Here is an 18,017-nt window from a genome sequence, read left to right as displayed (position 1 = left end):
AATATGATAGTTTGTCTTAACTTAACTAATGAAAACAAATCACGTCATTTTGAAAACTTTGTTATCCTAAGACAAGAACCATAATATTGTATAATTAGAAATGAGTTTTCATTTGTGACAAAAAAAAAAAAAAAATCTTAAATGATAATACAGAATAAATTATATTTGTTTAGAAGAGAGATGTATGTTTGCTATTAGATCTCAAAATATTATTTTTATCATACCTAGTTAGGCAATCAATTATAAAAAAGGTGGGCAGTGGCTACCGATCTACAGCTCTGCCGTACCTACTGTAGATGTAGAGTGGGTCACTGTAATGGTTATATTGAATTTGAATTCAATGATATAAAACCATTGTATGTCTACAAAAAAAAAAGGATTCGGGGCGAATATGGTTCGTCAGCATATTATATTATCAAATATATGTTGTGATAATATTGTTTCTATGAAAGTAATTTATCTTGCTATTAATTATTTATAATTCAGTGGGTTTAATTATAGTAATTGCCGAAAATATTGAATTTGAAAATGTCATTGTGTGTATAAAATATAATAATATACTTTAAATGTTTCAAATATCTACGAATAATATTTTTAAATGGAAACAAAATGATTAAAATTGTTATTCTCTGTTAAAATATAGTCCTAATTCGAAACTAAAATGTCTTTTATGTCTCTATTAATAGTTTTAAAAATAATTCATTTAAATTCTACCACATACATAATATTATATTGAAATTTGCATTAAGAATCATAGCTAGATGGAGAAATCAACTCGACAATACATGTTATTAACAGAATATAGTTACCCGTTACATAATTTTTACAAACATATCTTTATAACAATGCACAAAAGAAATTTGTTTTTTTTTAATACAAGTTATATCACATCTGACTCAAAACTCAGCTGACCATCACCTTTTGAATATTGCAGGAGTAGCCTAAGCACCCTAGGATATCACCATAGACACGTCTATGGGCGCCTGTGACTTACATTGTTGTTATATTAAACAATTATTTTTATTTATTAATTTTATTATTATAGAGAGTAATTGTTTACATTATCTAGGTAGTAGTAGTAGTAATACGTTCACACACAACGGAAATAAGTCTATTGGAAAATTATTATAATATTAGAACCAATATCGTAAGATGAAAAGATAGATGTAACAATTTAAAATAATAATAGTATAGTTAGGGGCTGTACGAGTTGATTCCCGTGTACCTGTTTACCTGCACTGATACTGTTGAGTTGATTCCCGGGTCATTAAGAGATACGTACAAGTTGATTCCCGGGTCATTAAGAGGTATGTGCGAGTTGATTCCGTGGTCATTATATATTATTTTCAATATTTAGTCATATATTCAGCCTATTCGCCTAATTCAAGAAACACCACGAGGGGGTTGGCTGACAAGTTTTTCAAAAATGTTGTTCTTTTTAGTTTTTTCATATTTTGAAAATCATTCAATTTTTTGTTAAACATTTATTAGTAAAAACATCTAAAAAAAAATTTAGTAGGTAAAAAAATATTATTAAAACATTTAGTATTTAGGTTAAAAATTCTTATTAAAAAAATTAGTAATTTGGTAAAAATTTATAACACATTGTTTTTAAAAATTGGTATTTGCTAATGAGCTTACCAGTATACTGTGACATATAACGACCCGGGAATCAACTAATATATAAAGTAGGTCTCGGGAATCAACTCACCTACTGCGTAGTTAGGTATTTAGCGAATAAAAATTAAAAAAGTGTCGTAATGATGTAATATATAATATATTATATATATATAAACAAAACCGAACGTAAACGGAAAAAATTACAAGCAGTATAGGTAAATAATATTAAGAAACGTGTTTCAATGTAAAGTTATTACACACGTCATTATAGGTACTATACTTATATAATATTAATTTGAAAAAATTATTATTTTCGTCGTGTACGCTAAAAAACAAAGAAATAATTCATTTTGAGGCGAAATTTTCTGACCGACGCTGCAACAGCACAAGTGCCCGGCGGACCCGTTCTACGACCTTTGGGAGCCCCACGTTTACCAGATTGGTGTGATCCATTCGGCGGATGTCGTCGTTTAACGGATCCTCCGACCACGACTCTCGCGAGACTGCCGCGTCTGCGCGGCCGTCGTACACCAGAAGCTGCATCTGTTGTTCCACACCATCCGGCTGGTTCTGCTGACGATCTCCATCACCGCCGTCAACGTCGTCGTCCGAAATCGGCTGTGAGGACAGGAGCGGTGAAAACAAATTGTCGATGCGACCGTGGACCGCTCCGAAAGCAAGCCGGGACGGTTCGGGCAAATCGCTTGGATCCGAGTCCGGAAATGGAACACTGGGGCCACTGTCGCCTTTCCCCTGGTCGCTCGGTCGCATTCCGCGTTGCAATCTCAGTAACATGTCGTTCAGTCGACCGTTTTCACGTCTTTGCGCATCCAGTTCGCGGCGCAACTGTAACAGCTGCAGTTCACCGTCGCCACGACCACCACTGAGGTCGACCACGAAAACGTTTCCTTCGCCAAACTGCACTTGCGCGTCAGCCACGGACGGTGGCCTTGGACAATTTGTCGGCTTCTCTGCCGCATCCACGTCACCACTGAAACACCGCCGGGGTAGCATGCCCCACCGCCGTTTAATCGAACCGCTGCCGACACTTGCGGTCCCCTTACGTCGAGCGGTAACGATCATCCTCGTTGTAATAACGCTATCGACGTTAGATTCGTCCACCTGATCCTCCGCGGCCGCAGACTCCGTTGATGAGGTCGACGTCATAGTGTCGGTAGCCAAATCGCTGTCGCCAATGATTGGAGGATGTGGTTGTCGGTGATGATGCGGTCGACAGAACCTCCGCGATCTCATCGACGACGCCACTGGAGCGCCAATGGCAGCTAACCGCACTGGCTCTTCGTCGCTCCAGAAGTCGGTCCAATCCACGGTCTCCTTTTCTGACGACGAAGTACAGTTGATCTCTGCAAAGTCTTCTCGGCGGTCATAGTCATCATCGTCGTCATCTTCTTCGGAGCAGCTAAAGAAAAATTCCACTTCCGAGTAGTCCGGCAACACTAGAGGCGATGACGCTGCTGCAGTCTGCGATTCTGTGCAGGGGGCTTCCGGCACTTTTGCGGCTGACTGTACCTGCTCGGTCTGTCTCCTATCCCTCGGGTCACCCGCGTAGGTTGCCTGCGTCATGAACATTTTCTGCTCGAGCTTGCCAAAATACTTCTGGTGCTGGGCCCACAGTTCCGTTTTCATCAACTGCCGGACTGACCGGATTGGTCTGAACTGTCCTCCCTGCAGACGTGTTACGTCGGATGCGATACCCTCGTCTTCCTTGCTCACGGTTTGGAGTGGTGTGGACGGTGGTGGCGATAACGTCTCGGACTCCATTGAGGATGCGTCATAAAATTCATCGTCATTGTCATTGTTATAGTCTTCGTCTTCGTTTGTCTTCTCTTTTTTCTATATGAACAAAAAAAAATAAACGTTTTACCATTTTCATAATTATTATAATAAACATACGGAAACTTAATAATATTATTGCTTTTACCGGGCCGTCTACGGCGTATTCTTCAATGTGACTTCGAAGTTCCCGCCAGCGCCGTTTGTTGACGGCGGAGACGGACACCGATTCGTCCGACACAGTCGCCGCCATTAATGCCAGTAATCGCCGGTTAAGGGTCAACAAGTCGTGTATGGTGCGCACGGCCGCTTCGGCGGTCACCTTCGTCATGCAGCATTGCTGTTCGAGTTTTCCAAACTTCCGGTTCCGGGCCAACGGTTCCGTTTTCATAAGCTGCTGCACTGGCCGCTCCGGTCTGCACTGCCGCCGCGGACAGGTCACCTCGGATCCGATACCCTCGTCTTCTTCAATCACGGTTTCGAGTGGTGTCACCAATTTGGCCGACACTGTGGCCGCCATTAATGCCACCAATCGCCGGTTAAGGTCGTGGATGGTACGCACGGCCACTTCGGCGGTCGCCTTCGCCGCCGCGTTATTCTGGCCGGTACCGCTCTCGACATGGCCACTACAAGCGTCGGCGTCCGCGCTGTCAGTATCGGTACTGTCACTGTCAGTATCGGTATTGTCGCTGTCAGTATCGGTACTTTCGCTGTCAGTATCGATACCGTTACTTGTCTTTTGGTCCCGCCCGAGTGCGGTCGCTGACAGCAACCTGTCCACCCGCTGTTGCGCGTTGTAAACGCCCAACAGGAGCTGAACGTTTACGTTCCACAGCAGTTCCAACTCGTGGATAAGCTGAGTCTGGTTGTTAATCGTACAGTGTTCTATACCGCGACTACGGTTATAATGACCTAATAATTATGAATTACGATTATAATATTATATAGGTACCCTAGCTGTTATGGTATATTAATAGACGTCAAAACAATACCACGTATGAATCGAATTGGACATATTATAGTTTATTTTTAACTATAGCATGGATAGACTTAAATTGTATATATAGATATGAAAAATAATTTAAGAGGACACCACACACATTTGTTTTCACCGTCTTACAAATGCAAATTACTTAGCAAATTTGATCTCAGCAGATCACGTTCTGACTTCGGTAGTTTTAAAAAATATAGACTGAATCGGCCTATTATGAAACTTAATAATAAGAACATTATTTGTATTTGTATGTGGGTTTTTTACGATAGTTCAATTTTTTAGCAAGTATAGAAACTTAGCCCAAATTAAAAATGCTAAAACTTACTTAAAAACCGAATTATTGTGAAATAACCTGCATGCAAACACAGATTATATTCTTAACATGGTTATTAAATTGTTTTGTGCAATGTTTAGACAAATCAAGCCATACCCTCAAAAATATTAATTTCTTTAACTTTTGTAATGGGTGATTTTAATCTACGATTTCTCAAAAACATGAATTTGTGTATTGTGCATGGGCCAGATAGAGAGAGGGAACAAACAGTGCACTGTTAGATACTAGTTTACTAAAGTAGGTAGGTATGTCCCAAAATATGTCGAATGCATATTATTAGTTTTTTGTTTTCAATAATTGTTGGCTTAAAGTTACAAACAAATATCCAAATAATAACAGATAGGATTCATTAAGTCCCCGGAGAAAGCTTTTAATATTGTTGCAATCAGTGGCGTATACATAACTTTTGTATGGGGGGGGGGATCAGTTGCAAACAAATTATTATGGAACAAAAATACCTAAACCTAGGTATGTGCACATTTAAATACCTAATAAATGATAAAACATATATATATTCAATACATTTTATTTTAAATTCTACAAGTAGTTATATGTAGTTATGACTTGTTCGTACAACTGACATAATATTTGTGGTTGATTTTTGTTTTTAGATAATAATATTTATTATTTAAGCTATTTTTAGCTATTTTTATATTTCTTTTTCTAATGTATAGGAAAATGTATTATTATACGCACGGACATGCGGGCGTCGTCTCCGCCGCGTTGATATCGGTGACGGTGGCGACTGGCGACGGCCCGTGGCTGGTCTGCCACATATTATTATCTTATAATAATTTATTATACTTGTATATATAATATACATATTATCAAATATTACATAATACGATTATATGAATATGAAATAAATATATGATTACTGATTAATATTAAGTAAATTATTTTTAATTAATTGTTGAATGTGTTAAAATAAAAATTTACAAAAAATCCTTGCCATTTTTTTTCCTTGTAATTTCCTTACATTAAGTCATTAAGAACACTATTTTATAAAATTTTAAAAAAGGCCTATTGGGGGGGGGGATCTGACCCCCACATTCCCCCCCTTGTATACGCCCCTGGTTGCAATTAGTTATTTAAAATGTACGAATTTCCTATCTAAAATTAAACTTACACTATAATCTAAAACTACTACTTATAACAATTAAAAAAAAAAATTATTTAATAATTATTATTAGTAAACATCCTTTATATTCTATACGCACGTGGCAGTGCACAAGGCATGACAAAAACTAACATTATTGTAATATTATGTTTCTGCTGTTTTAATTTAGTTTAAAAACGTATATTGCAATATGATATTATATTTATATAGAAAATATCATAGAACATAGATTGCAAATTAGAAATGTAAACATATTATTTTGTATGCCTACTCATAATTCATATCCTGTTTAGCGCAGTTTATGTCCAGATTGGTTGTTCAGGTAGCGAAGATAATGCAAAAAGTAGGTAAATAATTAATAATAATACAATATATGTAGGTAGTAGGTTATAGGTACGTATTATAATGACGATAAACTCTCTAGAGGGAAAAAAAGTCAAGTGCGTAAAAGTACGTTAAACTAAACATGAACTGTCTTATAGTCTGTAGGTATTTTTCTTTTGATTACTTTGCAAACATCGAAAAACAAATTTTCACGAGTTCCGCTGAATATGCTTCCTACACCACTTGTCCAGTCGTCGATTTCATGTCACATTATTGCAATATGTTAATTATTTTTAAGAGTAAAATATAAATCCAGGGCTCGGAAGTTCTAGCAAATGCATATTTTTCTTAGTTCGTTCTAGAACATCCAAAGTAAGTACAAATATGTTTATTCACACTTCTCTGATGTCATACACGAAATTTTATTTTGCTATTTTTTGCATATTTACGGATTTTATTGCGATTTTGCTAATTTAGGGATTTTAATGCTATTTTTGAGTATATTTTTATAATATACATAATATAGGAAATTATCACATTATGTTGAAAATAATGATTAACTTGGTTAGGAAATGAATAGACCTTATAAGTACACTTTTACAAACATATTTAAGTTATTTAATATTTTTATCAACTATTTATAATTCAACCAGTCCAAATAGTCCACGACAGTCCATGAGCCCAAACATTTTATAAAATTGAAAAATCACATTTAATATTTTTCTAATAAATTTATATTTTTTTCATGTTAAATACATATTTTCTGGTTTTTCATGCTATTTACAGTGCATATTTTGGAGTTTGAAGTGCATATTTAAGAGCAAAAAAGTAACATTTTTAGTGCTAAAACTTCCGAGTGTTGAATATAATACAGTAACGATGTATGATATAACTACCTGATTTCGAAATGTTAATTGCAGGAATGTTCATATCGTATAGATAGTGGAATTCATGCCTTCGAAAGGCTTTCACTTGCACGTTAATTTAAACGTCTGTCAATATTGCTTGTAGGTTTTTGAGGTAATGTTTCAAAAAGTTAGGTTGAATGAAGTTGAGTGGTAAACTTTAATAAACAACTCGCGTTACTTGGTGACGTTATGAATTTTGTATGAATATAGCCAAATTATAATAATAATAATAATAATAACTTTATAATGTGAAATTTATAATAAATGATTATGCCATGTATTGGAAAACAGTACAGTAATTTAAAAACAATATGCTAAAAATATAATTGGGGCACGCGAGAGTAGTTTGTAAGAATAATTAAGATAAGTGAAAAAGTAATAAAGGTGGATACGTAGGTTCTGCTGTAATTGAATAAGGTTCTGTGTAGATCACTGTAATGAATTTGTTAAATTTGAATTCATTGATGTAATATTATCATTGTATACAAAAAACGATTATGAACGAAGAATTATGTCTGTCAGCCTATATTATAATAATATTTTTAATTTACTTTTAAACTGATATTAAAACAACTTTTAAAACTATTTATTAAATTTTAAAACTATTAGACTCGACGTAAACTTTTTTTTACATTTATAGAAAATTTAAAATTTAAAATGTCTATAAATATAAAATAACTCAGTCAAAATATTTTTTAAATTTATAACGTAGAACTATGATAATGGATAATGTATTATGTATTTTTGGGTGAATATCCAATGTCTAAATTTAAACTTTAAATGTTCATAAAAAATTAATTTAAGTTTCCGTTGAACTTTTTCCGTCAAAGTTAGTTGAACTTATGACTTATGAGACAACTTGTATTAAATTGAAAATTTTTTGTTATAAATAGAAATAATTTTATGAATTTGTAACTCAAAATAAATTGTATATTTTTGTGATTTTGACAAATTTTTTCAAAACTAACTTCAATGATCACGAAAAATTATTGTAAATGTACGCTAATGTTTTTTTTTAAATTTCCACTAATAACAACTTAAGGAGGAATATTTTATTGAATTTTCAAGTTTCTTGACCGATCAAAATTTTTTTTTAATGACAATTATTATTAAAAAACTTATGGAAAATTGTAGGTTTTTTATGCTTATAAATAGCTTAAACATGTATAGCGTATAGAAAATGTTAATATACACATTGGGAGAAAATTCAAAGTATCTATGGTTATTTGTTGTTTTATATTCGTACTTGAGTTTCACTAAAAAACACAATCGATTTTGTCAAAAACTGATTATATTATGTAAAAATTTGCGTTTTTCTTAAATTTTTTTTCATTTTTTTTATCCTGAATCTTTTTAAAACTACTGAGAATTTTCAATATTGATCTTTTGAACAAACCAAATAAATTCATTTTCTCAACATATAAGTTACTGAAGTTAAAAATCAAAGCATTATTTTGACTAGTCAGTACTTCAGTAGTTATCGTGTACACGACACAAAAAACACACACACACACACACACATCATTGTGAAATCAATACACTCATTGCGCCGCTCCGAATCTAAAATAATAATTACTAGATATATGTGTAGCCTTAGAACATTTGGTTTATAAGTGATAAATGTTGTAAATTGTTAGTAATGTTAACAGTTAGTAGTTTTAGATTAAATGAAAACATTTTTATAGGAACTTAATAATGGGTATAATAGTACCTGTACATAATATTATTATCAACATTGTATTATTTATTATACCTATACATTCGCTATAAAATATATAAACAATTTCAAAAGGAAAAATATTTATAGTATATATGTGCATAAAAATTGTCTTTTTGATATTAACTTATAAAAAAAAATTAAAATTACACGTGGATAGGTGTTTATTAATTCATTGGAGTCGTTTAATTTTATTTTAAAATGTAGATGGAAGATAATATTTTTTGAATGTAATAAGTGACCTAGTTGATTATAACTAAAATTACATAAATTAATGTAGGTACTAGATACATATTAAAAAAAAAAAACCGCATTATATAACTTTAAGAATCTGGTGTATATTTAAATTCTATACAAAATAAAAATACAATACATATAATATGTATTGGATGTTAATATATATAAATATAGATACGGCCATATGGTTCGTATATAATAAAATACGGTATAGATTAAATTATTATCTTTATAGTTATAGACCTGGAGGCTGGAAGTATATTCAATTTAACAATATTTAATAACAAGTTGTTTGTTTATACTTCACATAATAAGCGGATGAACTGTGTGTAGAAATGATATTTTAAATCATTTTGAAAAAGAAATCTCTTCACTGCATAGTGAATACGCTTGACCTAGAACTTAACAAAATCAAATAAAAATCATAAAGTAAAAATTGTTTTTCATATTCTTTTAAGCCGTTTAACTAAGTTTTTGAAAAGATCTTTCTTGGTCATACTAAATACGAACTATTATAGTATTCTATATTAAGACTAGAAAAGTTTTATATTTATCGATAGACGTATGTTGACTACCTACAATAACTGGCTTATACTGTAATATAACATTGTAAATCCAAATACAATAACATAATAATATAATCTCCATGCATGGATATTATGCTCGTTGTGAGTATTTTTTTATTTATCATACTGGAAGTGGATTAGGTACTTAAAAATATATATTTTTTTTAATATTGCCAAGTATAAAGAAATATTTAAATATTTTTATCCCATGAATTTAAAAAAAAAATGTCTATACATATCTATTGTAGTATTGTGTTTCATTTATTGTTGTAAATCTAAAATATATTCACTTCTATATTATTATGTCTGTTTTACTTGCCCTAACCCAAAAAATATTTCTTATTTACCTTTGTGCGATGGTGTTTATGGAGTAGTATATGTATGTTATGTGTTTTTAATGTAATGTGTATTTTACCCAAACATTTTTTTTTTTGGTAATTTACCGAACAATTTTACAGGTAAATTAACCAAATCTATGGTATAATTAGTAAATTATTATTAAAAATTAATTTATAGAGTATCCATTGAATTTTACCACAATTATTTATCGTAAAGAAGTCAAGAGAAATATAAAATAACGCAATAATCTTAATTTCTTTTTATGCCATAAAATTAAATAGAATTAATTTAGTTTAGATTAGAATTCAAAATACTGAATAACACATCTTTTATAATAGGTACCTCTATAGTAAATATATATCATATATGTATAAAATAATAATAATGATAAATTCAATTTAATAGTCTCTTTGATTATTATAAATTGTAATATATACTATTGCAGTGTTACAAACCTATTTATGAAAATATGAATTAAAAAGTAAAAAACAGGCCTTTGTGACCAAGAAATTAAATTAAAACTAATAATTAATACCTATCTAATCATTGTTTTATTAAAATTTAGACAATATTATATATTAAGCGACATGATTATATTATTATTATCCAAATACTTCAGTGCCGCAGTGGTTAACGAAATGTGGTATTCAATAATCACAATGATTCATTTCATTTATCGGTCATTAACATTGTATAAAAATTCTGATTTGTATTATGATAAGACTGTAAAATTCACACTGTAGATTTACGAGACTCACATCACTAGATTTTTTTTACTTCGAATATCATTTTTTTGTTTTGGAAAATAATAAAGATAAAACATTTTGATAGGTAGTTTGATGCATATTCATGTCACGTAAACCCACTGACTAATTTGTCTGAGGATGACTGCTGTGTACTAGTAATTTATTATAATCAAAGTTGCAATGAAATTTAATATAATTTGGTGTTGTATAAAAATAATAAATTATCATGTACAAACTAATGGCCATAGGTAGCAGCTAAATTTAAATTTAAGTATACAAAAATAATCCAAAATACAAATATATATTGTTTGATTTAAAGTAATTAGATAAATAGTAACATTCAGTTAGTTTTAATAAACATAATATTATATTCATTATTTTTCATTTATATAAACATAAAAATAAAATCCAATTTGCTTTAATTTTTCATTAAGTATAATTTATGTGTTATACCTTATGAACTTATTCAGTTTTGATTTCTCGGAAAATAGCCATTAGGAAGGTGGATAACAAAGTATATAATTATTTCTGTATAGTACTTGTTTAACCATGTTGAGCATATGTTTGGGTCAACTAAAAGATTATAGTTTAGTATAAAATAATATTATGTTTCAAATAACATAAGCTAAAAACATTTGGTGAAAGTCCAATAAACGGTAACTATGTATTGTATAATGCAATTATAAAGATAATGGAAATGTGATGATAGGTAGTAGGTATAGCTAATGTAGTTTTTTTTTCCAGTGAATTGTACCTATTACTGACAGAAGTTAATAGAAATAAGTAAAGAGATAAGCGGATAAATCATAAGATATAGGTACAATATAAAAATGTATTTTTTAATAAAATCGAATTTGAGGGGTAATAGAATACCTATAGTAGATTGTTGTAAAGAATTCCCTGAGTAATATATGATTTAAAAACGGAAAGTGAAAGAAAAGACTTTATTTTATTTTGATTTTGAATTGAGTTATTAACAGACCTTAAACAGGAATCCGAAACGTTAGATTTTTTTTGTTTATAAGATATTAATAAATAGAACAGCCTTTATAGAGCTAAATAAAGTGTATGTTTAAAATGCCTATGTTACGAATTCTCGTAAATTTTTTCGATGCATTCTTCCACCACACCATATACTTTTACTAAAAAAAAATGTATTTTATCATTTACATGATATAACACATAAACAATTTGTAATAGCTCCACTAATTTCAAATTTGGTAAAAATAACTAACAATATTTCATTATGTATTTAGAGAGGACTAGAGGAATACAATAAATTATTATGATAATTAATAATTGTATTATTATGTATAAAGTGTGAATAAAAATATTGTTTAAACGATGAAATAGTTTATAGGTAGGTATGTAAAGATATTTAAAACATTTCAAAATATATAACAATTGTTTCAATTTCCAAGTTTTGGTCAAAAAATTTTTAAAAATAAAACTAATTATGATTTCATTATTATAAACAAGTATGAAAACCAAATGGCATTATAGTTGTCATTCAAATAAAGATGAAATTACGAAATTGTATACTGGTTAAATGTGTCACTAACTATGTTCCCTTATAACATTAAATTAATTCCTTAGGACATTGTAACTGACAGCAACCTTATCTTTCAACCAGCTTGTCAATCAAACGAACAAACACCATTTGAACAAAGACACCAAAATGTAGTCACTGTAATGTGATAACCAACCAATTGAATTTATATGAACTGACGATTAACATAAATAACTCGAAGAATATCGGAACAAATGTCACTGGTTAATTAGTTTTACATAATATTTCAATTTGTTTCTTTGTTATGGTTTCCGTTTTCTAGTAACGTGAACAATTTTCTAAACCAAATATGAACAGGTTAGATATGTGTAGTTTCTCGATCAGTTTCCATGTTTTCTAAATATATACCAATAAATAATTAAAAAATTATTGTACCTATATTATATTGAGCACAACAATTTTTATTTTTATTGTTGATTATTGCGATTATAGCATAGCAAAGTACAAAAAATCGAAAATTTACCACATAAAAGTACCATCAAGATTCAACAATTTACGATCCGCAGAAGTGTTTTATGAGATATTTTGTGAATTTTTACTAAAAAAAACACTGAAAAAATAACAAGACTATATTTTTGCAACAATAATATTTATATAAGTACATATTATTTCTTACTGCGATCAGAGCTTAAAATTAAAAATAAAATAATAGTTAAAATATTAATTTAGTAGGTATATAATATGTAAAATGTATGTTATAAATTATGTTTTGCACCAGTTCCTTCTCTCTAGTGTACTCTGAGCTACTTCGTTACACACACCTTTAATTTTAAGCACTTGCAATTAGCGATATTAATGAACGATGTGAAATCCTTGGAGGAATCCTTTTGTTATATTTGTCTCCTGTCATTAGTAGTGAACCAACCATTTATGAAATAGCTACTTATATTATTAAAAATGAATACATCTTTAGAACTTCTGTGATATTATGAGTTACTTATTCCGTGTAAAATATTAAGAGGCGATTAAACTATGATACACCGATAAATTATAAATTATTTTACCTATTTGTTAATAAGTACCGTAATTGGCATGACCGAGATTCGTCAAAAGTATTTTTTGTTTAGTGTCCCATTATTATAATATATATCTAATATGATTCCTAAATTTTATTTGTAATAAAAACGATTTTTATTCCTTTCACCTCAATTTTTGTTGGTTCATGATGAATATTGATAGTTAGTTGTTCCTATTGAAAACCAGTTCTTCAGCAAATATTTCGATAGGATCATTTAAAAATGTCCAAGATTCTTTTGTACAACGAAATGCCTATAAATCATATTTTGATGAATATATTGTATAAGGTTTGTTAAAATGTTTAAACATTTTAATCTCGGTAAATAGGTATATTATACATATTATATTTTGAATATACGAATTATTTTATCCGACTAATTTGTAAGAGTTGATAAGACCTAATTTTAAATTGTTATTAATTTTTTCCATTGTATATATTATGATTTAGTATTCTGATTATTATTTTGTTTCTATCGGTTTTTCAATAGTTAGTTTATTATAGTAAAAATATTATATAATGTTTATTGTACTTACCTATATAAAAATAATACATAGTAAACGTAAATAATATTGGCAGAGAACTGAAATTGGATATTAATAAAAACCAATGTTGTACGTTAATATAACGTGGTGACATTTTCTCGACATAACAAATATTTTACAAATAACGTAAAAATATGCAAAACGTTAACATTTTCTGAATTTGGTATTTAAAAAATAACTAACATAATATATTTCACGCAGTTTTATATCATTTAATCAGTGTCAAAAGTACAGATTTTTCCGGATTTTCTTTGTGCCGTCTTGAGAAATGTGCGTATATGTTTTAGATAGTATGTATTTTTTGTATGAAACGCTTATTTAAATAATAATAGAAGCATATTTTGTATCCATTGTATCTGATACGTTATGGAAATGCGTAACCATCACAATTCTAAGACATGTATATAATCGTAACGGATGGTGCGTGGTGAGGGTAGGTAGTCAACCATAGCGGTGTAATATCGTGCACTACACGTGGCACAGTGTGATTAACAGCCCATCGTATCAGGCAAGTCGTGATATATTATCTGGGGGAGCTTACCAGGGCGTTCTAGAGATGTGGGGCTACGAATATTCTCGGAGTTAACATCCTCTGAACCTCATCAGACATTGGAAGCTTATACGATTCCGCCGTAAGTGATATAGTTTTACTAGTTGACACTATTGCAGGCTGCAGTTACCCGTCTATTAGTTCGAAATAAGATTTTAATAGTAATTTTCCTACGTGTTGTTTATGGTCATCTCCATATTATGAACTCTATCGGTTAAACGTCATTGCCAGCCCGTCACGTGTTCTATATCGTATATCAGCTATTGGCGCAACTCAGTGACGTGTCAGAAACTTTGTGCTGTAGGTCAGACCAGTTCACGCAAGACCACTACATCGACCGACAACAATAATGTGTACTAAATAGACGATTGAGACTTATTTAATCTAGATTTATTATTTCGAAATCGTTATAATTTATTATTTGAATTCAATTGTAATTTCCATTAACTTCGTTTCAGTAAATTGTCATAAAAACTTTTTAAATACAGCCTACACGTCTTAATTATATCGATATTAATTATTCTAAATCCAATTTATAATGACTTCATATTTACTATTGGAAGTGTTATTCCAATAATAATTATTTGGATACTTGGATAATATACTGTTTATTTAAATTAATATTCTTAAATAAATTGTGATCTTATCGTATATTGTAGAACACGTCAACAGAGTATAATAGTATATAATATACTGTTCCCATTATAATATATTATATAATGTGCCTAAAGTCTATATAGGTACATTTATTTTACCTAAGCACCAAGACCAAGCCGTTATAAACCCATGATACATAATAAATTATAAAATATAGATAATAATATAATTTTTAAATCACCCTTATGGATTATAGTTAAAACCTAACTTACAAATAGGTAAATAAAAATAGTTTTTTGCAATCAAAATGAACATTTAATATCCGTGTTTAAAATAAACTACTATACAGAGATATTATTGCCATTACAAGTGTATATGTCTTGTAATATTTATAATTATATTACTTTAGAGAATAGAGACAGTATATTATATACTTTTGATATGTTCATTGGAAACCATTTTTCTAACCAATTTTTTTGCATAAATTGGCTACCGCTATATATACATAAATCAATAAAAAAAATGAATTAAATGTATACTAAAAATCAATCTATAATATTCTTAAACCATTAAATTCTTAACAAAATGTCGCATGCTAGGTACTTGATATTTTTGCACTGCGCACCATACCTAAAAACATATCTATGATTCCTCAATTTACCTTTCAGAGGATAAATATCTAGTAGCACGCTACATTTATTTTTTCCTCTGGCTTTTATAGCCCTACAAGGGTTTTCACCACCATCCATTCGTGTTCTGTAAGTCTTTCCAAATCCCATACAGTCACCTTTTTCTGGGACTCCCTAGGGGTTTTCTCTCTCCTGGATTCCAATTCATGACCATTTTAAATGGTGTTTTCATCGTTTCTGCGTATAACATGTCCAATGTACTGTTACCTTCGAACATTTATACATTTTGTGACTCATGCCATTTCTATTTCTTCTTGTATTTATTGAATTGCGTTTTATACATTCCAGTATAATTGTAAAATTTTTGGCCACAGTCACAATTTTCAAAAATACTAAGTTTTTGTTCTGTTGAGCTTATAATATCGTTGTTCTTGCCTAACACCTATAAGTGAATGTGGGCCTTATTATTAATTTTTTTTGAAAAATATTTCACTTGAGAAATGTAGGTATGGCGATTTGCTTAATTCTCATAACCTGGAGATCCCGACCACACCAAAAAACAAAGGTTTGCATGAGGCTATTTCAGTGTACACTGGACGATGAGAGAACAACTTTTCCCACGGCAGAAGATAATTTTAAATACTATATATAATAAAGATTTGAAGGTTACGAAGATTCGTAGAATAGATTAATAATTATTATTGTATTTAAATAAAATATTTCGATGAAATTATGTCAAAATAGGGGCACCAAAATAACTGTGATCATCAAAGATGGGACTTGGGTCTACCATTTGTGTAACTAGAAATAAAATGCGCGAATAGCTAAAATTATGTGTTTTATTTAGTTGTTAAAATAAGTAGGTAGGTACTTGAATCCAAAATACATTGAACATATTTTTTGTTGAAAACCTTAATGAAAACCAAATAATCATTCAAATTAAATATTAAACAGAAGTAAATCTCCGCATAAGACATTTATATAATATTATCACATCTGAAAAAGGATACCCTATTTTAGTCTTAATTAATATACCTAAATTATCTAAGAATAAAATATAATGTATTTTGTATGACAAATTATCATACATTTCTGGATAGTATCATACCTACATATATTTTGGAGGTACCAAATTATATTGAACATAATATATTAGAATGTTATATTTTTAACTGTTGGTATATATTTTTTTTTTTTCAAGAAAATAAATTTCTTTGTTTTATTTCATTTGAAACAATTTAAAAAAAATACATAAATCTTCATTTCTTATAAATAGGTGCCTTACTTCAATCTCATCATAAGGAAATACATCTACATTTTAATATCCAGCACTCTTCTTGAGCAGTTTATCTTCATTGTATTCGTCTGTCTAAATGCTTAAGACCATTTAAATTAAATGTTTCAAAATAATACTGACTGAAAATCGAAAATAAAACCCGAATCGGATTCTGAATAAATCATGTTTACTGTTTGATCAATATTTATCTCAATCTAAGAAATTTAATTTTCTTATTAATAGATTATTTTATTCTTTAAACATTAAAAGATCCAGTTTATTTCTACTTAAAAATGTTTAATATTCGATATTTTTTGTTTATGATTACAGAGTATATTTTTACATACAAATTTCAATCGAATACTTTTATATCTTTTAGAGTTTTTGTATTATTATCGAATGTAAATTGCATATTTGGTGATGAGTTGTATAAATTAAAACTATGAAATATTTGTGTATTATTTTTACAGAAAATTATTTCATACAATTATTTCTTGCATTTATTTGATATTCATAATGTAATGTTTACAGTTTACCTAATAGACACGATGTTTGGTTTAAATTTTAAAATGCTTATTTTTCATATTCATTTTTAAACTATAAGTAATGTTTTGGATGTTCTGTTTTTCAGTTAAAACTTCAATGTATTCAGTTTTTACCAACTTGTTTTTTTATTCATCAATGTTTTATTGTAATACTAAACAAACAAATAGTCTTAATAACTTGATACAAAAAGTCATTGTTTGAATCAGCGAACTTCCATATTTATTATTTTTATTAATTAAATTAATAATAATTACCGTGTTCATTTGTTTTTGTGACAATGAGGAATACAAATATTATGAAACACTAGCGTATATTATTAAATTTCGTTATTGCACCTAAGATTGAATCTTGTACCTATAATATCTTAAGCTATACAGTATTGCATAATTACTATCTAGGACAGCACTTCGTAAATTGTTGACCATATAGATTTTTATTTTGGCTTGTAATTTTATGTATTCATTTTTACTCAAACTTTGAGTAAATGCAAAGATATTAGTATTCATTACATAGAAAAATGTAAATACATTTTTAAACTTATACACATTACATAACTACCTAGATATTATATTTTTGCCTTGTATTTCGAT

At 29.7% G+C, this 18,017-nt stretch overlaps 2 protein-coding genes across 2 annotated transcripts in view; one reads left to right on the top strand and one right to left on the bottom strand.

Annotated features, from left to right (window-relative positions):
- LOC132941294 (uncharacterized) overlaps positions 1-18,017 on the top strand; it is a 129,699-nt gene that overhangs the window by 64,598 nt on the left and 47,084 nt on the right. The gene's annotated exons all lie outside the window — the stretch shown is intronic.
- Positions 1,966-15,725, bottom strand: LOC132941188 (uncharacterized). The gene is made up of 3 exons (XM_061009126.1): positions 15,638-15,725; positions 3,563-4,326; positions 1,966-3,474 (listed from the first exon to the last, which is right to left on the bottom strand). The coding sequence occupies exons 1-3, from the start codon at positions 15,723-15,725 to the stop codon at positions 1,966-1,968; spliced, it is 2,361 nt and encodes a 786-aa protein (XP_060865109.1).

The sequence above is a fragment of the Metopolophium dirhodum genome, chromosome 3 (assembly GCF_019925205.1).
Source record: "Metopolophium dirhodum isolate CAU chromosome 3, ASM1992520v1, whole genome shotgun sequence".
NCBI lineage: Eukaryota > Metazoa > Arthropoda > Insecta > Hemiptera > Aphididae > Metopolophium > Metopolophium dirhodum.
The sequence above is the reverse complement of the archived record's forward strand: the minus strand, read 5'-3'. Positions and strand labels throughout refer to the sequence as shown.

Excerpts from the sequence above, each read along its gene's own strand:
- LOC132941188 (XM_061009126.1), bottom strand. The coding sequence starts at position 15,725 with ATGGATGGTGGTGAAAACCCTTGTAGGGCTATAAAAGCCAGAGGAAAA. Across the intron at positions 4,327-15,637 it reads AGATATTTATCCTCTGAAAG|GTCATTATAACCGTAGTCGC; the intron begins GTAAATTGAGGA and ends CATAATTATTAG. Across the intron at positions 3,475-3,562 it reads AATACGCCGTAGACGGCCCG|AAAAAAGAGAAGACAAACGA; the intron begins GTAAAAGCAATA and ends TTGTTCATATAG.